At 52.8% G+C, this 22,662-nt stretch overlaps 5 protein-coding genes across 5 annotated transcripts; 2 read left to right on the top strand and 3 right to left on the bottom strand.

Moving 5' to 3' along the window:
- Positions 1-3,160: 3,160 nt before the first annotated feature.
- On the top strand, positions 3,161-4,414 carry V2A60_010084 (uncharacterized protein; the record flags this gene model as incomplete). The annotated part of the gene is made up of 1 exon (XM_083261345.1): positions 3,161-4,414. One exon carries the CDS (start codon positions 3,161-3,163, stop codon positions 4,412-4,414), a length of 1,254 nt encoding a protein of 417 aa, XP_083117471.1.
- A 1,426-nt stretch (positions 4,415-5,840) lies between these two features.
- On the bottom strand, positions 5,841-7,596 carry V2A60_010083 (SMI1/KNR4 family protein; the record flags this gene model as incomplete). Its single annotated transcript, XM_083261344.1, has 3 exons — positions 5,841-7,381; positions 7,447-7,499; positions 7,586-7,596. The coding sequence occupies 3 exons, from the start codon at positions 7,594-7,596 to the stop codon at positions 5,841-5,843; spliced, it is 1,605 nt and encodes a 534-aa protein (XP_083117470.1).
- A 4,090-nt stretch (positions 7,597-11,686) lies between these two features.
- On the bottom strand, positions 11,687-14,949 carry V2A60_010082 (uncharacterized protein; the record flags this gene model as incomplete). Its single annotated transcript, XM_083261343.1, has 2 exons — positions 11,687-12,341; positions 12,404-14,949. The coding sequence occupies 2 exons, from the start codon at positions 14,947-14,949 to the stop codon at positions 11,687-11,689; spliced, it is 3,201 nt and encodes a 1,066-aa protein (XP_083117469.1).
- Positions 14,950-15,527: 578 nt separating this feature from the next.
- On the bottom strand, positions 15,528-18,251 carry V2A60_010081 (high-temperature-induced dauer-formation protein-domain-containing protein; the record flags this gene model as incomplete). The annotated part of the gene is made up of 3 exons (XM_083261342.1): positions 15,528-17,339; positions 17,388-18,101; positions 18,156-18,251. 3 exons carry the CDS (start codon positions 18,249-18,251, stop codon positions 15,528-15,530), a joined length of 2,622 nt encoding a protein of 873 aa, XP_083117468.1.
- Positions 18,252-18,549: 298 nt separating this feature from the next.
- On the top strand, positions 18,550-21,066 carry V2A60_010080 (mitochondrial protein Pet127-domain-containing protein; the record flags this gene model as incomplete). Its single annotated transcript, XM_083261341.1, has 1 exon — positions 18,550-21,066. One exon carries the CDS (start codon positions 18,550-18,552, stop codon positions 21,064-21,066), a length of 2,517 nt encoding a protein of 838 aa, XP_083117467.1.
- Positions 21,067-22,662: the final 1,596 nt, after the last annotated feature.

Raw genomic sequence — 22,662 nt, 5'->3', positions numbered from 1 at the left:
AGAAAAGGTATGAAATAGAGAATACTCAGTAGAATCATCCGAAAGAAGAGAAAAGTTGAAAAAAAAAATGATAATAGACAGATGACGAGTTGCCAGTAAGTAGGCAACACCCAGAATGCCATGATACTGGACTAGTCACGTAGAGGAAAATACACAATAAGTGTAGGTGACAGGGCTCAGGTGTTACGAGCCACCAAACCACACCACTGGGTAATAAAGACCGCCACCGAGATTACCCCTGCATGTGTGCGACGACGTGCAAGGGACGACGATAAGAAGAAAGCAGAGGGCATAGAAACCAGATTCAGGTTGCCCCCCTGCATGGAAAGTCTAGACTTTTTTTTTTGCCAACGTTTTGCGAAATGCTGAACTTGTTTGGTTTATTAACTGGGCTAAAGTAGGTTGGCGTTTCAACAGTATTGCCCTGCGAGCCAGTGAAGAAGCGGGTCGTCACCGTAAATCATGTTTCGAGTTGTGGATAAGTTAGCAGGCAGACCATCGAGGTGGAAAACGGACGGACGATTGCCAATTACTTGGATGCGACGACTTCCAAGAGAGAGCTCTGTAGTGCAAGGCTGCTTTGCGCACGTGTGTCACGCGATGGCAGCGAGAGGTACAGATGCTGAGCAATGCCAGATTCTCAAGACAGAGCAAAAGAAGGATACAAGAAAAGAGGCACAACGTAGTGACATTTTCCCATGTCAGTTCTCACCAACATATGACGTTGCCTTTCGTTCTGTTTTCGAGACAGTTTCGCATGGCTTAGAGTATCTGTGCCACCCCAAGACAGTCCGCACCAACGGCTGCATGTGCGACGTTATACGGCGACATTTACGCAGGTAGCTAACAAAGGGTCCCCTGACGTCAAAAGTTGGGGGAGGGGCGGCTCTGCCCGTCGCGGCCAAACGAGGCTGTTCTAGGGTCTGACGGAGTGCAACATGGCACGGCAGGCATGAAAACGTCGACTGCTTGCTTCCGAAATCACGGTGATTTTATTCAGGAATAGAATAGATGGTTGTTCGGATCCGGTTGTGCTTTTGCTACGTCTCGAATCTAGAAACCCGAGCAATGATAGGCAGGGCAGGCCTCAAGATGGAAAAGCGGGGCATCGCAATCGGTCGGTCTTCGTCCTCTGACTGGCTGACACGGCCTCAACTCAACAACCAAAAAAAAGTTATTGGCCATCAACAAACCCTCCTGAGCCACGCACTCTGTACGGAGCAAAGTGACCTGCGTCGTGGGCAGAACTGCCGTAGTGCTAAACGTGTAAGCAGAATTCTAGCCATCAAAGGAACCCACCAATGACGACAGAGTTAGCCGCCCCCATTGGGGCTCTGTTTGTATCAGCCAGCGAGAACGGTCACATCACCCGCCGCTATCTGGCACTTTGCTACGCATCATCACCCCTACTTACTGTGTGTCGATTCTTCAGCACCTCCAACTGGTCACCAGCATTTGGCCTGGCCTGCTTGCCTGCCCAAGTATCAGTAGGGCCTCGTTCTGGCGCTGTCTGTGCTGGGCTTGGGTGTGGCGCTACTGGTGTTCCCCACGCTGCCGCTACGTGCGTGCTGCCTTTGCTTGAGCCTATCCCTGCACCTGGTCCGCCCGAAATATCGGATCCTGGGAGAATATACAAGAGGCATGCTCTAGGGGAAAAAAAAAACCCATGATGATGATGCGGCGAAACTGAAATCATATCAGTAATCGAAAGGGGGAAAAAAGACGAGAAAAAAAAGCACGGCTGGATCAATCATGAGCGATCCACGTTTCTGCCCAAGATCGGCAAAGACAGATGCGCAACGCCGCCAGCCAATACAATGCCAGACGACGACCTCTGTCCTCGAACGTCTCCTCCGAGCCCACTTGGTGCTGGTTGGCATGAGGCTCTCAACCCTGAAACCGCAGAACCAGTTGCCAGCCTATGACGAGCATCCTCACGCAACCGCTTTTGCCTACGGCCGATACGGGCACAAGGGCACAAGTCAAGACGTTGTCATCCGCCACCACTCGCCCGTTGATTCGAAACCGACGTGGAGTCTGCTCGTGGAGCCCTCCATTCCGCATCCACCCTATTTTACTTTCCTATTCTGTGTCTCTCCACGCCGCCATCTAACCCACTTGGCACACTGCCAGCGACAACTCTTGCCCATGCTGTTGAACTGGTTGGCTGGTACCTGCGCTGTCGCTAGCGTTGGATCGCCTGCAAGACGATCTGCTCTCTCTCGTCCCTGGCTCCTCTGCCTTTCCCGCCACCATGAACCTGGACTCGTTTCTTCTTGGCAGCTCGATAGCCTGTGGATTCTACTCAATATTCTTTTTCCCGTAAATTTGGCCATGTCTCTCGCTTCTTCTTACCCCTGTCTCCAGCCTGGCAGCTCCGTTGCCTCGACCTTGAGTGTGTATATCATTGTATAAGACGTCCCCGCATCGCCCGTCTGAATTTACGACTCTGCTTCACCAGACTCGCCCATCACTGTCCTTTCTCCATTTCAAGGTGCCAGATTTTATTCTCCCTGGACCCTTTTCCTTTCTGCTTCGTTACAGGCTGGTCCTTTGCTTTCATACCCCTTCACCACACCCGCCACTTTCCTTTTCTTTTCTTGCTGCAGTAACCGCCCGGTGCGAGTTACCTTTAGTTTCATCTCAATACCCACCCAGAAACTGAGACGTCATCACCAAGAGCGCAGTCTGTCTTTTATGTTACAGCTTTTGATCTTTGTAAGTTTCCTAGCTGCGAAATTTGATCATCTCAGAGAGTGTCGCGTGGCTCGATTGGCAAACATTGCATGTTGCAGCTTTGCACGACACCTCTTTGAGTCAACTCTAGTAACTTGCTGGAATCACCTGGACGCTGCAAACGAGGATACATGCGCGTCACTCTGCCACGTTGCGCAGCTTTCTCGGATGCGTCATTCCACATTCGACTAACATGTTCAGCATATATAAGGGTATCAGGGGCTCTGAGCCGAATGCCAATTTCCACAAGCATCTCAGCAACGCATCACTGAATCAACGTCTGGAACGCCTGATTCCTGCATTCCTTTTAAACATCAACTCCTCAACGTCTGGAAACGCATGATTCACACATTCCCTTGAGCATCAACTCATCAACGTCTGGAACGCTTTATTCTCACCCCTTTGCGAAAAGGAAAAAAACACAATGCTCGTCAAGTCCATCGCAGTTTCCGGCTTGGCCACCATTGCCAGTGCCCACATCCTAATGACCAACCCCGTACCCTTTGGCAAAAGCTCACTCACAAACGGTCCTCTCGAAGCGAGTGGTGGCGATTTCCCTTGCAAACAGAGGTCCAATGTCTATGCTTTCGAGGGTGCCAGCAACGTTTATGCGCAGGGTAGCAAGCAGTCTCTGGAGTTCAAAGGAACCGCTGTGCACGGCGGCGGTTCTTGCCAGGTTTCTCTCACTACCGACCTCGAACCCACCAAGAATTCGGTTTGGAAAGTCATCAAGTCTATCGAAGGTGGATGCCCTGCCAAGGACCAAGCCGGTAATATGGGAGCCAACGCTGAAGCCCCCGTGCCGTACAAGTACGACTTTACCATCCCCAAAGAGCTTGCCGTAGGCAACTACACCCTCGCGTGGACCTGGCTCAACAAGGTCGGAAACCGCGAAATGTACATGAACTGCGCTCCGATATCTGTCACGGGAGATGGCGGCGCGAAAACCTTCCTGGACGGCCTTCCGGACATGCTGGTAGCCAACATCAAGCTCAACGACTGCGAGACGGCCCCCAGCGCGGATGTGCAGTACCCCGACCCTGGTCAGGACGTCGACAGGTTCAACGGCGCGACCAGTGCGTTCAAGCCCCCCGTCTGCACGGGTCCGAGGACAGGAGGCGCCAACGGTGTCCCTACAAAGGCCCCCGGCGGCGGTAGCGCTCCCGCGCCGAGCGCCTCTGCCCCGCCTACCTCTGCGAAGCCGAATCCTACATCTGCGAAGCCGAATCCTACATCTGCGAAGCCGAGCCCTACCTCTGCGAAGCCGAGCGCCTCTCCGTCTGCTCCTGGCGGCATCTTTATTACTAGTCCCGGTTCCCAGCCTGCGCCTTCTGCCGCTCCCTCTTCTGCTTCTGCTCCCGCTCCCTCTTCTGCTCCCGCTCCCTCTTCTGCTCCCGCTCCCTCTTCTGCTCCTGCTCCTCCCGCTGCTCCTGGCGGAGGCTCCAGTTCCGGAGGTGGTCACGCTGCCGGCTCTGCCTGCTCCCCCGACGGCCAGTGGAATTGCATCAATGGCACGTCCTTCCAGCGTTGCGCCAGCGGTCTTTGGTCTGCTGTCCAGGCCATGGCCGCCGGGACCTCTTGCCAGCCGGGTGAGTCTGCCGAGCTCGTCATGGCCGCCGCCGCCCCCGCCGCTCCGGGGAAACGAACCCTGCGCCGCGCTCTCCGCTTCCGCAGCTGAACAGATCCCGTCTTCTCACAGCGGGCCGCCCTGTCGTTGCAGTTTAGTGTGTCATGAGGAGGAGGTTTCTGTTTGGGCCTCTAAAAAGGTCGAGATTCGCGTATATATAGATTTTTGTTTGCATATATTCGCCCCAAAAGAGGGCTTTGTCTGTAGGAGGTTTGTTTATAGGACGCTTGTTTTTGTTCACGATGTCACGAAATATACGCCGCATTTACGATTGTATTCTCGACCATTGATGAAGCAACAATGGTCTTGTGCTTTCAAAGAGACATGATGTCGTGTGCAGTCTAGGAATCAGCATGATGATCTGGTCTTTTGTAAAGCCGCGACTCTAATTGTCTTTTTTTTCCCCACAGATTCGAATGGGCGCTGCATCTCATTTTCCTCCGAGCCAGTCAGTGCCAGCGCCGGCGCATACAATGAACCCCAGCCCGTTTTCTTCTTCTTCTTCTTCTTCTTCTTCTTCTTTTTCTTTTCTGTTTCTTTTCTTTTCTTTGAAAAAAAAAAAAAAAAAACTCTTCGCTTCGGGAGACTCCAGTGAAGAAAAAAAAAAAAGCAAGAAAAAAAAAAACACAAAACCGGGCTGCGTCGAGTTTTAGCCGCCGAGGGGGGTCACACCACCACCACCGTCCTTTTATCGGCAAACACGGCCTCTCTTGGCCCCTCTCTGCCCCTTTCCCTTTGTTGCATGTGAGTAAAAGTCAGCGAGTGAGCAGACATGCATGCGCATCGGGCTGCAGGGCCCCCGGGGAGGGGGGGCGCGAGACAAACAGACTTAACAGATCACACGGCATCTCAAAACAACCAGCCTGTTCCGTTGTGTGACACGGGCAGGCACACCTAACCCCATAGCCGACGGCCGACAGCCCCCAACGCAAAACACGGAATTTGGACCGCCGTCAGACGTCATCCTGTCAATCATGCGCGCCTCCCCAGACAAAAGCAACCAAACAAAGAAAATAATCGAAAGTAGATAAATAAATGTATTGTACAGGCTAATTAGACCTTGGTCGCTGGCGCCCATCTCATACAAATACAGTCCCTGTTGGAAGCTTGAACCCCAGTGTATCACACGTCATGTGTATTCACCCCTTTCGTGCACGCTCTCGTGCGTTTGGGATAAAAACAAGTACAAGATTTCCCTTCTCTCATGGCCTGCCCAGTCTTGCACGGCCACTAAACTAGATATAAAAACAAAATTGAGGCCAGAAAAAAAAAGAGGCAATGAGCCGCCTCCCGGAATCAACTAGCGACACCGTAAACGCCCTCTCCCAAAAATATAAGAAACAGAAAAAAAAAGGAGCAGTTGGTACTAATCGTCCCTGCTAGAGGCGAATGCCTGTGCCTCGGGACACCATCAAGTCATGCAATCGTACTGTTCAATGAAACCCTCCCAATATGCTACTTGTATCTTTACACTGTTTTAAATCTCAATCGTCTTCATCGCGCCGTCGACAACCTCGGGTTGCTTGCCGTTGGCCTTTGGGGGCTCGTTCTCCTTGTCTCCGAGGTGGTTGAGTTGGTTGGATTCGCGCCGGGAAGTCAGTGGCGTCGTCGTCGTCACGCTAACGGGGCTCTTGATATCCTGGCTGCTTCGGGGCGAGTCGGGCTCCTCATCGACCTCGACGAGCGTCGAGGGTTCAATCTGGGCATCGCGCAGGATGGGCATAACCATCTCCTCTGTAACCCTACTCAGAGGCGGGGGCTTCCCGAATCCGCGGTGTCCGGGGCTTGTCAGGGGCGAGAATGCTTTGGGGCGCTGCATTGAACGGCCACGGGCGTCTCCGTTGGGGCCGTCGACGGGGCTCATGTACGGCGAGGCGGACCGGCTGCCGAGGGGAGATCCGGCCTTGGGCGATGCCATGGATCTCCTTTTGCCTGCGGCGGCAGAGGCAGCGCGGCGTCCGTGCTTTTGGTCCATGCGCCATCGCAAAATGTTAAAGTACGATGGCTCGATGCGTGTCTCCTTGAACTCGCGCAGCTTAAGCTCGTTGGTGTCCTCGTCGACGTACCATTTTCCCGAATTCAGATCGTCGGCGACGAGGGCTAAGAAGGCGCCCCAGGAGCGGGCGACAACGTACTTGGTGTCATAGTCGCGGCCAAAGAGAATAATCTGGCCCCAGCGACCCGTGGGACCAGGGGCCAGGTCGACGGCCAGGTTGTTGCCACCCCAGTCGCGAACAAGAGGGACCCAGCCGGCGTGGGCGTATGCCTTTCGGATGCTGTTGGGGGGGACGCAGTCCTGCTTCTGAAGCAGGTTTTCCTGCCAGGCGTCGGGGTTAGAAGAGGAGGATGGAGGCCGTTGTCGGCCCGAGGAGCTCTCGCCATTGTCGCGGCTAGAGGGGCGGGGAGGAGCACGGTTGTTGGCCGCGTCCAACAAGTACTGCTCGTTGACGCGTCTCCAAGTCTCCCACTCCTGAACAATCTCCTCGGCGTCCATGAGCATGCCGCTGAAGATGATGCCGGTGGGGGTGCCACCGCGTTCTTGGCCGTCGTGGACCATGAGGGAGTCGCGAACATCCTGGGGTAGAGAGCAGTCGAGCTGATGCTCGAGATCGTTGAGGTCGTTGATGGTGCAGCCCTCGCCGAGCTGGTCAAAGAGCTCAAAGTAATTCTCCTCGGCCCACGAGTCTATGCGATGCCACGAGTGCTGGACGGGAGGGGGGGGCGGCAAGCCGTCGGAGAAGGCCTGCATCTGGACATCGCCCTGGCCCTGGACCTCGAAGCCGTCGGCATTGGCTTGCTTGACGACGGAGGAGCGGAGGCCTGGAGAGTAGGAGCCGTTGGGCGTGGAGGTGCCGCCGTGGCCTTGGTAGCGAGTGGACGACGCGGATTCGTCAAAGTAGGGGTTGGAGACGTCGGCGCGGGAGTCGGAAGCGGTGGCGACACCGGTGAGCATGCCAGACCTGCTGTCCCGGAGGGGAACGTGGCGGCCAGTTCGTTGGGGAGAGTCGTAGGAGGAGTCTGTTTGGCCAGGAGGATTGTGGTCAGCAACGGCGGCGTGGATGTGCATGTGGAAAATCACCTACGCCTATCGTACGTGGTCATTGTGTGCCAAAAGGACTTTAAGACGGTACTAAATCTGTTGGCGGCATGGTTAGCAATTGAAAACGGCGGGGGCTGGTGATTTGCGCGAGTCGCAACAAGGCCGACAGGAGAAGGACGTACGAGTTCGCCATGGTGGGCAGCACGATGCTCGCCAGGGGCGAAGAGTGGTTGCGGGCTGCCGGTGAACTTTGCGATTAACAAGTCAAAGAGGACCAAGTTGTAGAGGCGGAATGCGTGAGTAGTTGCGTGTGATGACAAGGGGCGGGCAAGAAGATGTGCGCCTGTGCGTGTGCGTGGGTGTCTGTGGTGTGTGGGTGTGTGTGCCCCGACTGCCTCGGTCGCGGTCGCGTCACAGTTGTCCAACGTGCCAACGATGATTCGAGCGGCTCTAGAAGAGTCTATCCGGGCAAGAGTCGCAGAGAAATCCGGCCAGAGGACGGCGAAAGGGGTGGGTTAGGTTGGCAGTCTTTGTCAATAAGCAGGTAAGACAATGTGAGGGCCTGGTGGGTGGCTCGATGCTGCCGCCCGTGCTGGCAGTGCTGGCAGTGCTGGCAGTGCTGGCAAGTGCTTAGGTAGGAAAATTTATTATCAAGCCGAAGGGAACAAGGGGGGCGCAGATAATCGAAGCGAAGGTGGCTGGCGGGCAGACGGCGCGTATTGAGTGCGGAATCGTGCGGTGGGCGGGGGAATTGTAGTGGCGCGAGAAGATGAGAGGGGTAGAGCAGAACGAAGGGGAGGGAAAAGAGAAAGGCAACGAAAAAAGAATAAAAAGAAAGATGCAGATGACAACTCTGGAAATGGATGGCTCTCCGAGAGAAGGCAGATGGAAGACATAGAACGAACGCCAGCAGGCAGTTTAGTTGGTGGTCTCAAGGGGGGGGGGACAAGGAAGCCGCCAAGGTGGAGGAGGAGGAGGAGCAGGAAGAGTGATGGGGGGGAAAAAGGGGATCGCAGTCGATAAGGGGGGTACTTGCGTGACGGAGGAGATGCGGTGAGAGGAAAAGTATCTTTTTTGGGGGGTAAATGCAAATGCCCAGTTCTTTTATTTTATTCTTTCTTTTTTCTTATTCCGTTTTTCTTGTTTAATATTTTTTTTTGCCCTACCGAGTACCTGAGTATCTTGCTGGGGTTAGCGTTGGTACTCACGCCCACCATTAATTCGAGTGGTGATGAATGTATCTTTTCTTCTTACCTTGACTTTTGTCGTTGCACGTGGCTGGTCGGCGGAATATCCAAATTGACTTTTTTTTTTTCCTTTTCGGTGTGGATGGCTGCCATTGTCGATATTTCCGGTTTACTATTACGAGCAATGCATCTGGCATTTCAATTCTCCTGGGTCCGATACGGCTGCCTCTGCAGCGAACATGGCAATGCTGACCCCCCCTTCAATGCGTTGCTTCACCCGCTGAAATACGGTGGGGGACGGTCTTGGCAGGTTGGGTAGGCTCTTTTCAGCGGTCTTGTTACGGGGACCAGGCTCACGGGCATATCTTCCAAGACTGGTCACTGGTCAGGTAGCAGGTGCTAAGGAGGTAGGAGGCACCTAAGTAATAGGTACCTACTTAGTGGCTAATCTGTACAGTCAAACAGTGGAGGGGCTTTTCGCCAGGGACCTCCACTTCGGACATTGCGAGTCTTTCAAGTAAGTATTGGCTTTCCCTGACTTTCCATCGTTTTGTATTTGCTCTGCCCGACAGGGAATCCCGGCCTCTTTTTCCCACACCCATCTGCCGGAAACCTACAATATGAAAAAGGAGAGAAGAGGACCAAGAGAAAGGGGGGAAGCGACCTGGCTGGCCTTGTTACTGGTCAGGGGCGGATTTGGGCAAAACCAGTCTATGAGGGAGAACAGGGAGGGTCAAATAAACCCCCAATAAAGAAAATCCGGTTTCATTGACAGCCCTGCCAAGAGACGTCAACATTGAATTTTGATCTAAGTACATAGACACCATGACAAGTACGGATACAGATTACAAAGTCCATGATGCAACTCCCGCATGTCGTGGCCCGCCCACGCTTGGCTACTGCCACTCTCACTGGCCACTCGCTCAGTCTCGCTCGCTCACTCGCCCACCACTCACCCACTCACTCATCCACTCACTCACCCCATCATCGCCCACCAGCCACTCACCTTACCCCTTGTGCATCAAGAAATCACTGCCCTACCGATGAGACTGTTGACGGGTAACTACTCCGTACCAGTATGCTTTCTTCATCTATTCATCCTTGGCCCAAAACTGCCAGCAACGCACGCCAATGCGATGCAACCCCGTGTCGCCTTACGATGACCACGTACATACTCGATACAGAGTACTCCGTAACTTGCACTTCCTTGGAAAAAGGAAAAAAAAAAACTCACCTCCAAGCCACACTCTCCCAACCTGGTCGTTGCCCCGGGTTTCCTGCCAACCCCGACCTCTGCCTCCTGCAAGCCTCGACGCCACCAACAAGCCATCCCATCATCAAGTTCTTCTGCTGCAGAGCCTGCGCCGCCACAGTCGGTCCGTCTCCTTGGCCGCCACCAAAAAACAAACAAGAAGAGAGGGGGAGAGAGCGGGAAGCGCCCAGGCACGGCGCGTAAAAGCTACTTAACTAGTGATTCTGTACGGATTACTTGCCCGTTGGCACGTTACTTCCTCTTATTAGTCATCCTGTCAAGCTCAACTTGCCAACTTGCCAAACACCAAAGGAAAGATTCAACTTTTTTTTGCATGCATGATACTTTGATCTCTCCCTTCGCTCTCCAATTCCCCGCATGATTTCGAGGGAAACAGACCCGACTGAGAACAAGGTAAAAAAAAAACAAACGGCCAACTTGGTATGCACAACACAATGCTGGCGCGCCGGAATGCGCATCGGCCCATCCATAGCACTAAGTAGACACACAACGGCAGAGATCTGCACTGCGGAAGCTTTCTACAAAAAACTTTAAAAATGATATAAAAAAGGTCGATTTTTTTTTCAGCTGTGTTGGTCCGACTACCCGCCTCGCCCAATGTAGCTTGATCCACACATTTTTCGTCCATTTTGCCCCCCCCCTCCCCTCGAATACGCCCCGTCCATGTTGCCATTGACTGTGCAGGCAGAGCAACTCGAGATGTAGGCCAAGGCCAAGTGAATAGACTAAAAAGAGGCAATCAAAGGGATCGTCTACTCGGAACACGCCATGTGCTGTTTTGTGGAGTTGCCAAACACCTCCTTTGACCCCTGATGTGCCCTATCCCGCCGTTTCACCTAAGATGAGACGGACCAGAATATGGGGGGCGAGACCAATCTTGGGACAATGCCGTGATCCGACAAACCGTCCTGACTCAAGCCAAGCCAAGCACCTCGTAACTTATGCTTGGGTAGAATGATATTAGTTATAATGCTCGACGACGTCCCTTCGAGCCCCGGTTCAGATGAGCAGATGAACCGCATTCCTTGGCTAGCAAAACGCCCAAGACCATCCCTCTGCATGCCAAGTGATGCTAGAATCTCGCTTGCCCTGGATCGAACCTGACTCGAGCCATCTCGATCCATGATGATGCAAAGAAGAAGAAGCAAAAATAAGCAGAAAAAACAAAAGAAACATGGGTGCTTCGAAAAGAGCACGTCGTTGATGCCCTCCGATTGCCTGAACTCGGGCTTTCTGCCATATCCGACTGGAAAAGAAAGCTGGCCACATGAAAGCCAATTCCAATGCTAAACAAAATAGTCGAGGAAGACTTTAAAAAGGAAAAAAAGTCATCTTTGTATTTCAATATGTTGTTCAATCTCTCAAACGTTCATCGTGGCCTGACTCGGGTCTTCCAGACCAGTTGCAACGGAACAGCTACTTAGGTCCACAGTCGACAAGTCCGACACTCGCTCGTATACAACATCGCAATATCTGCAGAGCTGGCTACATGGTGACAATGCTCGGTAGGATGGCCCGACAACAAAAAAGAGAACACAAACAAAAAGGAACTGTAAAACTAATCGAATCGTGGCCCGAATCCGGACGTCTATTGTCTTTTTTTACTCTCACCCACCAATCATACAGCTCCAAGAACAAAAGGAAAATAGGCAAGTACATACACTTTCTCATCATGACGTAGCAAGAAATCATCTTCGTCTCACATCCTGAACCGCCGCGTACATTGTTTTGGTGCTAGTCCATTGTAAAACAGTTCCCGTCCCTCCCTCCCTCTCACCTCCCCTCCACTTCTCCTCCTTGGCCTTGTCGCGCCGCGCCTCGCTTCACGCCTTGTCGCTAAACTCTTGCAGCTTATCCGCCAGCTGCCTCTTGGCTGCCGCCGCCAACCCCCGGTCGGGACTTGCCACCTGCTCGCTCATGCACAGCTCCAGCAGCACCCGCAGCTCCTCGTACGTAAACGTGTTGCTCGCCTGCGTCGCACCGGCCTCCTCTCCCATCTTCTTGTCCCGGTCCTCCTCGGCCTTGGCCATCACCGCGTCCGCCCCGCGATCCAGCAGCGCGTAGTAGTTGGCCGCCCGCGCCAGGTCCACCCCTTGCTCTACGTTCTTGAGGTTCTGCTGCAGCACCAGGATGTTGAGCTGCATCCGTCCGCTGCCCTTGCTGTTGATGGGCGAGACCATCCCCGCGTTGCCGACCAGGTACGAGTTGATCAGCAGGCCTAGTCCCGTCCGGATAAACGAAACCTCCTTCTCTCGCAAGTACCGCGCAATCGTTTCGTCAAACAGCACCAGCTCCAGGTTCAGACTGAGAATCTGAGGGTCCGGCTCCCGCACTTCCTGCTCCAGCAGGTACGGCGCAACATCCGGCGATAGCACGTTGCGCAGCGAGTGCACGATCCGGCACCGCACTTCCATGTGAAGCGTCAGAAGCGCCGTCCCTGCCAACTCTTCATACGACGAAACAATATTGTCAAATGTCCTGTATTTCACGGTCAGCATTTCGTGTTGCGTCGTTTCAAGTTGCTCTTGGCAGTAACATACTGTACAGTGTCCACAGTAAGTGGTAGCACAACGGGGCCAGAGTCGTTTGCTGCCTTGTTCGGCTCGTTCATCAACGTCCAGCGCCTGTTTGCTTGTCGCGCCATGCTTTGCCGCGATGAGTCTGTCTCATGCACTGTGATATGACGTAGGCCCGAGATTCTCGCCACCAGCCACTTCATGCTTGTATACAGCAGGCACAGCGACGTAATGGTCTCCCTGTCTTGGATGATGTCATTCGGTTCCAGCCGTGACTCGTTGGTGTGCTCAATCAGCAGGTGAATCTCCTTTTCGCTCAGTGTCTTGTCTTCCTCCTCCGACAGCCACATCTGTTTCATGACTTCATGGATCTCACCCGGCTGCACCGCGAATCGAGCCGACACGCGTAGGTTGTTGGCGTCCTGTGTTTGCTCCTGCGTCTTCGTCACGAGCAGCTTGTACCAGTCGAAGCACCGCTCATAGTATCGCGACATCTGTGTCACCAGCAGCGAGCTTAGAGCTTGGTCAGGTGGAATCGTGCCTAGCATTCTACAAAACGCCGTGACAATTTGGAAGAATGCCGTGGTACCCTTAAACACGGGTAGCCTCGAGTATTGGGTCCAGCTTGCGTCTTGCGCGAATGAGTCCATCTCGGACAGAATGGTGTCGCTTAGCTTAGTAAGCGTCTCATCCAGCTGCGGTTGAAAGACATTCACCAAGAAGTTATCCAGAAATGTCGTGAGCGTACTTGTCGCGAGGTCAGAGCCCGGTGGTACAATCGTCCGGAGACGCTGCAAGAAGATGAGCGTTGGTGGTAACAACAGACTCATGTTGAATACGCTAGGCTCGACCAGCGGTTTGTGAGAGCCCAGAAGCTTGCTTTCGCTCGAGTAGCCGCCAAAAGTGTGTCGGCGTGCACTTCCCTCATCCAGCGCTAGCCTGTCCCGTCGTTTGTCCATGCCTTGTTTGCGGTCATTGGCAGTTAAGCCGGGCACAGCGGCTTGCACAATGCCCTCGAGTGCGTCGTACTCTGTGCTGATGTCCACTGACTTGGTATCAATCTCGGCGAACTTGAATAAATGTTCGCGCGTGGCTTCTTTTTTGCCCTGCAATGACCCACCGGGGTTCGGCGAGTCGAACTGGAACACGTCTGCGTCAGTTGTGACGTAATTACGCAGCAGCGATCGAATCTCGTTTTGATACAGGTTCCAGAGCTCCTTAAAGCTGCCCAACAGTGCGATGTTGTTGCCGGCACCCTCGCGGCGGATTAAGGCCTTGATTGATTCGTGGAATACTCGGTGGCCTTCGCCGATGGCTTCAAATTTACCATATAGACTCCATAGCAGGTCATGAATGACTTCGGCGCGCATTTGTGTCTCTCGGGAATTGTAAATATTGAGACCCTCGGACTTTGTTGTTCCTCCTCGCAACGAGCTAGGGTGACGCTGGTCAACCTCGTTGTTCGTCTCATTGGCAATGGCGAAAAGTTCAACTGGCATGCGCTGCTTGAGGGTCTCGACAGCGCTTTGGAGCCGCCCGAGCTTGTTTAGAGCCTCAACCAGCAAGGCGATGTAGTAAAACGTGTCCGCCTCCGGGTTCTTCATGGGATCCTCTGTCACCGCTTTCTCAATATTCATGTTCTCCAGGATAGTGTGGAATGGTATGATTGAGTTTGTATCAGTAAATTCATCCGTAAATGCGCCCTGGGTCTTGTATAAACTCTGCCAGCGGTCTTGACAATAAGGCGATTTAAGGTAGAGATGCTCGTGCAGTTCCTCCACCAGGATATCCATGAGCGCCGTTTCTTGATTCACCAGGTAGCTGCGCAGGTCGTTGAGTGCACCAATGTCGTCAAGTTCCGGTCGTCGAAGCTTCCTCAGCGCATTCTGCAGCACGTCAACCGCCGTCAGAAACCGCTTCTCCGATATGCGCGCCTCGAGCTGATCGGGTACCGTCCGCAGCTCATCCAGCTCGTTAAGCGTCTGGAGTAAATCATCATATGTCTCGGAAGACTCGGATAACTTCTTGAGTTCGGGATCGGTCGAACAGAGGCTGGACGTGGCGCTGGCCAGCGACTCCTTGAGTGCGCGCACGCGCCGCTGCGAGCCCTGGATGCTGCTTTGGATCTTGTGAAAGGTACCGATGGACGAGTTGAACCCCTGATGATGCTCGTGCACTGTGTTTTTGAGCGAGTCCTGCAGGTACGCGTGCGTGTCTTGAAACTTGCGATAGTCGTGGGCGCGGCCGACGGAGCTCGTGTCGAGCAACTGCAGCGCCAACTGCACGGGGATGCAATCCTCGCTGCATAGTGACGGCCATTCGATTCGAATATGTTCTAGAACTTGTGTGATCTGCCTGTCTGCCGTTGACTGGGTCATCCGAGGCCTTGAGGGCATGTTGCGCACCGCTGGTGGGGGAGCACCGATATTGTTAGCAGCCCGGTCGCCGCGCTCGCTCCAATTACTGCTTCTAAACTCGGAACTGTACGGATCGTATTCCTCTTCGGACCTGCCAAAGTTGCCGTATCCGTTGGCACCTCGACTCGGCGGCGCTGCATACCGGTTCGACATGATGGGCGTGGAATGGGTGTCGTCAGGGGTCGTGTCGCAGGTGTCACGGGAGTATTGACAATGGCGCTCGCATGATCCTGCCGAATCACCTCATTAATAGATACGAAACGCTGTAGGCGCCGTTGCTGCGTCGATAACAACGTAAATCACCAGTGTTTTGGAGAATGGAGAAGCTGTCGCTAGCTTGAACGTGGCGGTTGGAGGTTGGTATGTGTGCCAACTGATCCTAGCGCGACCCATTCCATTGTCGCCTCAACTTCACTGCACCCCGCATCAGACAGAACTCATACTTAGACCACGAAACAATGATGGCAGTCAGCATTAGAACAGAATTTAGGTCAAGTAAAAATAGTGGATAACCAGAATAATAATGGCGTTTCTCGACATGATTTCGGTAATCTACAGATTGATACGCTTTTAATGCCACCAGGGACGGTTCAATTGAATAAATGTAAGAAAACGGACTACTTTGGCTATGCTATCCTCAACTTGCGACAAGAAACTGGTTTCATACAACGCCAACCGTGAATGTAAAACTAAAATGCACGCGGATTCGTCAAAACTCAAGAATTTTCTGGCTAGGGAGCATTACCACCCGTTGCGCCGCCCGTATTGCCCGCACCGCCTCGCAGATTGATCTGCCCAATGCGAGATACAATATTACTGCCGACGGCATCAACTGCACCTCTTGGCGAGGACAGTGTTGGGCCTGTGGGTGCAGTTTCTTGAATACGAAACAATTTGACACCTGTTCCTGTCCAAATACCAGAGGTGCCCTTCGCTATCTGCATCTCGCTCGCGTAGACGACACCCCAGAGCATCGACTCGTACCAGCCCAGTGCCAACGGGGACCACTCAAACGACTGTACCTTAATTGGTGAGGCTTCAACCCCCACGAGATTAATCTCCCGAATGCGTTGCAAGCTCTCCGTCGAAACCAGATCTTGCCCGGACTTTCGTGGCATAAGGCTCGATACCTGCTGGATGACGGCCAGAAATGTGTGCAAAGGCAGTTCGGGGAGCCAGCTTTCGATCCAGTGAGCTGACGGCTCAAAGTTGCCGCTGGCGCTTTGCCCGGCTACAGAATATGCGCCCAGGCTTGTTGTACTGTTTTGTCTGGAAAAAGACCTGACACCAGCCGGCAACTTGCCTCTAGCCTTCTCTGACATCCCGCGCAACTGCACTGGTACGGAGTCGTCGGCGTTTGGTGTTGAGGAAGTCTGTGACTGGTTCTCGCTTGTAGTGGATGCAGCAGGTGTCGCTTGCGGTTCGTCGTCGCTATCGTCGTCATCGCCAATGGCAAATGCATTGTCCTCCACAACGTCTTCGAGAGTCTGCGTTTGGCCAACAACAGGGCTCCTGACAGCCTCCAAGCTATCGACTGATGTTCGGCGAGACAAAACATCAGTACTATCGCCATGCCCATCTGCGTCTTTCCGTCGTCGGTTTCGTCGCTCTATTTCCTGGAGACCGCTTTCCAGGGTAAATGTTCGTAAACTCTCGATTGGTTTCTTATTTTTTAATATCGCCGCCACAAGGTAAGCATTTTCCTTGTACTTGTGCTCGATAACCGTGTTGATAGATTCTAGTAGCGACCGCAGAAGAGTGTGGTTTGTTTCATTGGCCAGCAGAAACGAGGGCGAGGACATGAGGCCGAAGAGATGCATGAGCTGGGAGCTACCCGGAGCACCCAGGTTCTCAATATATGGCGCAATATTATTGATGATTGCGAGGAGTGCTGGATAGATCGCAGTGAGGGTGCCTTGGCTGGTGGTGATGAGGGTATATATGGAGTGTATGAGAAAGTCGGCATAGGAACCGTCGAATGCGTTAATCCTGATACCAGGCGGGAGACTCTCTTGGCCAACAAACTTTTTATTCAAGTGGAGGCCAAAATTCTTTTCCACGCTCATTGTCTGAAGCAAAAATGCACACATGCGAACAATGCCTTGCTTTGCCGGATCGCTCTTGTACTCAACAGCGTAGAAAAGCGTCAAAACGATAAAGTCATGCGCCCTGTCCGTATCGATGACAAACGCGCGAAATCTTTTGTTGCATTGGATCATTTCCCAGAACAGCATCAGCATTTCTGCTGACAGGTTTATTGATGTGTGAGTTCCAGGAAGATACGAGGTTTTATCTTGGAGGGGCTGGGTGAGGATTCGTGAAACGCCGTCTACTATGAACTGGAAGTCTTGAGGTCGATGTAGTCGGCCAAGGAAGTGACGGTAATAGTTTTTCCTTGATGACGCCTCAACGTGTTCGGGTACAGTATAGACGAGGACGGCGAGTAGCAAGTGCAGAGACTGTGTGACAAGCAGTTGCTTGGTGTCGCGAATGACTAGCGAATTGTAGGGAACACGCCAACTTGCTGGATGGTATTTGAGGGTCTCCAACATGTTAGCCCAGTCATCAAAGAGATTCGTAACCTGACATACCGTATTCAGTAAAGAGCAGAGCACCGAGAGCACAACCTGTTTGTCCGAGTTTGTGCATAGGTGTGTAAGAGTTCGCACGCCACTTTGTGTCAATGTAGGGCTACTCATATATAGGCCGCGACCGGCAAGCGCCAGAATCAACCGCAACAGTTCGCATCTGTTGCTCTCAAACTCTTTTGTAGTTGGCACCGCAGTATTGCAGCCCACACCACTCTGCCAGATCGCAAATGTCACTTTCGGCCGACCGGGTTGCTGCTTGGGAATGGTAAACTCCGAGAAGAAGAGCATGTCAATCAAAGTGTCGATGAGCTCCTCGGCCAGTGGCTTCACGTCTTCAAAGAAATCTTTATCGGCTTCCAGACCTTCCTTGTCGCCTATTGATTCATCAAACAACACTTCGTTTGCGATGGCACCATGGCGTGTTCTCCTCTTTCTAGCCCCCCAAAAGAACTGTTCTTCCCATGGATGCAGCGATTCTTTTTCGTAAAGATATGGCAATATACGGGTAAGAACACGAACGCAGTTGAGAGCTTCTCTCTCGGGAGCCAGCTCGTTATCCGGAAAGGATGGGTGGTGTCGTAAGACGAAGAGCCGAGACGTCAAGGCGAGGATAAGGGTTTCGATATTTTCGAGGGCTTGATCGCGGCTTCTCCGGATATCTGCCGGGGAGAACAGACTGAACACATCCTCTGACGACTCTGGAAGCTCCCAAAACTGTCCTAGAGGTTAGCCAGATGCGGAGCCACGCAAGTAAATGAGTCGACGTACCGAAGTCCAGTACTCGTCGTTGGCCGGTATGTCCCTCTCCTCGGAGAGACGGAATATTCCCCGTTTAAACACAATTTTGGAATCGCTGGCGCCCATGTTCGTAGAGGCTGAGCGAGGCGACAACTAGGCGTTACGGAAGAGTTGTCGTGAAGAGCTCCCAGTTGACTTGGCCGACGTTAGATAGACTGCGTGGATTCGGCGGAGCTGAGCTGCCGGTCCAATCACAGGCTACCCCAGTGCCCCGCCCAATCACCGCCCAATCCAAGCCGACTAGATTCATCATAAAAACTGCCAATCGATAAGCTTTCTGAAGCAGTGGAAATTTGCGCGTGCAGACGGCAGCCTCTGGAGCTGTACACAGTACTGGTTCACGAAGCGTCGAATCGGCATCGCAATGAATCGTGCAAGGTGGCGAGCGATTGCCCGGGTACGCCTCATAAGTAGCTCACAGTGTCTGGGAGTATTACTTTCCCCCGGACGCGTCGCGCACTTTGCCACGTCGCAGCCATGCAATGCGATAAAAGCCGGAAAGAAACCTGCGGAGCAGGATTCCGAGGCCCCGAGCAATAATTGCGAAGGCAAAGCTCTTAGTTCTTGGACTACACTTCAAGATAAGCTGCGCCAATCTCTTGCGCCGTCCGCAGAGCAATCCACAACATCACATGAAGAGTCTTCAGAAACCAAGACTGAGCAGCCCCCCAAGACACCATCGCAAAAGTCCACATCCAAGGCTGCTAAGCCCGCTAAGCCCGCTAAAGCTGCAAAGAAGAAGAAGAAGAAGGCAAAAGAACCGGTCGATTTCGAAGTCATAACACCCAAAGAGCTGGAGCTAAAGCCCATCGATCAAGAGACACCCGAAATCCCGAAGCTGAGCTACGGTCTCGACCGCGTGCTTTTCAATGGCGGTGTGTATCGAATGCAAGATGCCCGAACAAACGTCTATAATTTCGACCCGTACCTCGCCTCCATCATGCCCGTGGACGAATTCGATTACGACGCGCTCAAGGAATATGTCACGTCCTCCAAGGACACTAAGCTTAACGATCTCGCCAAGCAGCACGGCAAAAAGTATAGTGGCTCGACATCAAGTATGACGGCCATTCTCTCTCACCTCCATTTCCTCATATCGGGCTGGCGACCTCCCAACTTTGACCATCTGTCAAGAGGATGGACACCAGAGTCGACCAACTTCACCATCCTGACCAGAGGTCCTGTTGCCACATTTATAAAACATAAAGACGGAGTGTATTCTTTTGATTCCGATAAAGAGTACGACAACGAGAATATCTTGAGCTCGCTCGGAAAGTCCATGGAGAAGCTTCTGACGCTCCCTAAAGAAGAGTTTGAAAAGTATAAAAAGACAAAGTCCCACGAACTGACAGAGGAGGAAAAGAAAGCCGACGAGGCGTACCACTATACAACTTTTGGCGATTTTATGATGCGGTCACAATTGGACGCCCATGACCCCAGGTTACCTGGCACTGGTGTTTTTGACCTCAAAACAAGAGCCGTTGTGACCATCAGAATGGATGTCCAAGGCCATGAAAAGGGCGTTGGGTATGAGATTCGAAAACAATTTGGCGAGTGGGAATCCTTCGAAAGAGAATACTATGACCTGATCCGATCTGCATTCTTGAAATACTCTCTTCAAGTGCGCATGGGGCGTATGGATGGTATTTTTGTCGCCTATCACAATACGCAAAGAATTTTTGGTTTCCAGTACATCCCTCTCTCGGAGATGGACCATGCTCTTCATGGACAGTCGGATACCACTCTAGGTGATCAAGAATTCAAAGCCAGTCTGTCCCTTCTGAATGATTTAATGGAGAGGGCCACCAAGAAGTTCCCTGGCAGGTCGCTGAGGCTCCATGTAGAGACTCGGCCAACAGCTGACCCCATCACGTACTTTTTTGTGCAGCCGGTTACCGATGAGGAGATGCAAACCATACAGGACTCTAAAAAGGTATCTGTGGACAAGCTGAAGGAAGAGATTGATGATCTCCGCACGCAAGAAAAGGCTGCCGAAGCAGAGGCTTCCGCTACTGATCAGCGTGAGAGCACAGAAGAAACTGAATCTGTCGAGGAAGACGACCCTGAACAAGAAATTCAAAACGAAATAGCGTGGCAAGAGGTCATGGATCGAGTCAGCGAGGCGGTAGACAGTGAATCGCTCGGCATACGATCCGTCCAGGACGCTGTCCAGGAGGCCCTGACTCACAGCGGCCTCCTGGAGGGAAAAACGGAAGCCGAAAGCACAAAGCATATTCATACTCTAGTAGCTGCGTTGACAGCACACTCCCATGAGAGCAAAGAGTTGCAGAACGCCTCGGAAGAAGAGCCGGCCGAGCCTCACAATAGTGAGGAAACGCCGCTGAAAGATTTGATCTTACGTGTGACTGAGGGTATTGACGAGAACACCACCAATCTCAACGAATTTCAGCGCATTTTCGCCAGTCTATCCGACAAGTCAGCTGCAGGAGAAAACGTCGAGGCGGAGGTCGACGCCGATATAGACACCACAGCCACCAAAGCGAGCCCAGAGACGTCACAAGACCAGCCTCCGCCGCATGAGTTACTCGGCATGTACATCACCATTCGCAACAAGGTAGATGGCAAATTCGTGGCTCGGCCAGAGAAGCTCGGGCCAGGCAGCAAGTGGGAAGTCCAGTACGCCGTCAAGGAGATTAGCGACGAGCGCGCCCAAAGGCTCTACAAGCAGATCAAGACGCGCCGCCGCAAGATCCTCGACATTGACGCCGATATGCGCGCGCGGTCGTGGCACCGCATGTTTGCGGGCAGCCTGCCCACGCTCAGCAAACGAGGCGCGTCGTACCGCGCCGAGCGTACTAAGCAAGAGGAGGCTTCGGGCATCCGTGTGGCCTGGGAACGGGAGCCCAGCACGTCTTCGTAGCAGATGCTGCGAAGCGCATGTTCAGATGATGCGCTCGCATTGGCTGGAACGATGCGCGCCTGACCTTGATAATCTGTATAACAACATGTACATTGATATGTATTTCTCCACACGAGCTACTCCTATGTATTCTTGGACTACATCCAAGCCAAAACCTACCGAAGCGAATTCATTAAACTATTGAATCAGAATCAAAGTGACTTATGCTCGACCGGAAAGCGCCGTGTCAGGAACAATTCCGCTCGTCATTTCGATGATGGGCGTCGTTAAAAACCATGACTTCGCGCCGAGCCTGCAAGTTTGATCGCGGTCAAAGAGCTGAGAACAGCACAACCAAAAAAAAAAAAAAAAAAAAAAAAAAGGGCCAAAAAGATGAGACGAAGCACACGAGCAGTAGACGATTTGGTACTGGCGCGAGAGCTAGGAGAAACTACTGCAGTCTAATGACCTAGTCTTTGCCCGACGCGATCCAACCATGTGCTACTCGGCAGACGGGAGACTACTCTGACAAGTCGAGGCATCTCAACCTCGAGAAGACTGTTTTCTATACAAGGGACGATCAGCCGAGGATGTCATACAAGAATGCCGTCTTGCGTTATTTCAGTGTATTACTCCCTCTTCCGTCTTACTCCTAAGGAGTGCGCTTCGCCAAGTAGGCAATGCAACTTTCGCCGGAATAAAGTTATCAGATTAGTTAAAGGCAGCCATCAGCTGAGACCAAGTCGTGCGGGGGCAACACGACTTGTGAACTTTGTCTGCGGTTGTAGCATATAAGCCACCTTGCCGAACAATACGTCGTGGTCTTCTGCCGAGTTACATCGGTGACGCCATGACGGCAATGCACCCCTGCTTTCTGAACAAGAGTTGCGGAGCCCCCCTTGGCGGCCGGGAGCCAGGATCGGTCTTGACTAGCGAAGAACGTGGTCGCCACGAGCTCGTGGTAGTCAGGCACTTTTCGTTATCAATCTCGTAGGAAATATCCGGCCTCGAAAGGCTATTCGACGAATGCGCCGGCAACGTGGTCAAACCCCACGCCATGATATGTTCGGCGGCGCAACCCTAGCTATAGTCACCACTTATTACAGCCCCCAGCTGATAATACTCGGTAGCCTTTGACGCCATGGCGCCTGCCAAAGAGTGTTGTCACTTTCCTCATTATGCGACCGATCTGCGGGCCAAGATCCCGAGCATGCACCCCCAACGCAGTTATATGTCGAACTGGACGGTATAGGAAGAGTGCATGTTAATGGACTAGTTTATTTTCAGCGAAGCTCTTTATCATTTCCTAGCGAGGTCTTTATTCACGCAGTTAACGTCCCGTACCAAAAACCTACCATGGATTTTGGTGACGCCACGTGTGCTCCTCGTCCGCTCCGGGGGCTCTGCCAACTACCCGCCAAGTCAACGAGACTTGATCATATGCCTTACAGTTCGATGAAGATAAAATAAATATGGAAATAATCACGGTGAAGTTGAAATGCCGCAAGTCAAGGATGAGGTGGCTGTGGGTGCCGCCGGGTGGTGGCGGTAGTGGTGGCGGCCCGTATCCGCCGCAGCACATGTTTCTACCACCCGGCTTCCTTTTTTGGTTCGTTT

The sequence above is a fragment of the Cordyceps javanica genome, chromosome 7 (genome assembly GCF_051103115.1).
Source record: "Cordyceps javanica chromosome 7, complete sequence".
NCBI lineage: Eukaryota > Fungi > Ascomycota > Sordariomycetes > Hypocreales > Cordycipitaceae > Cordyceps > Cordyceps javanica.
The sequence above is the reverse complement of the archived record's forward strand: the minus strand, read 5'-3'. Positions and strand labels throughout refer to the sequence as shown.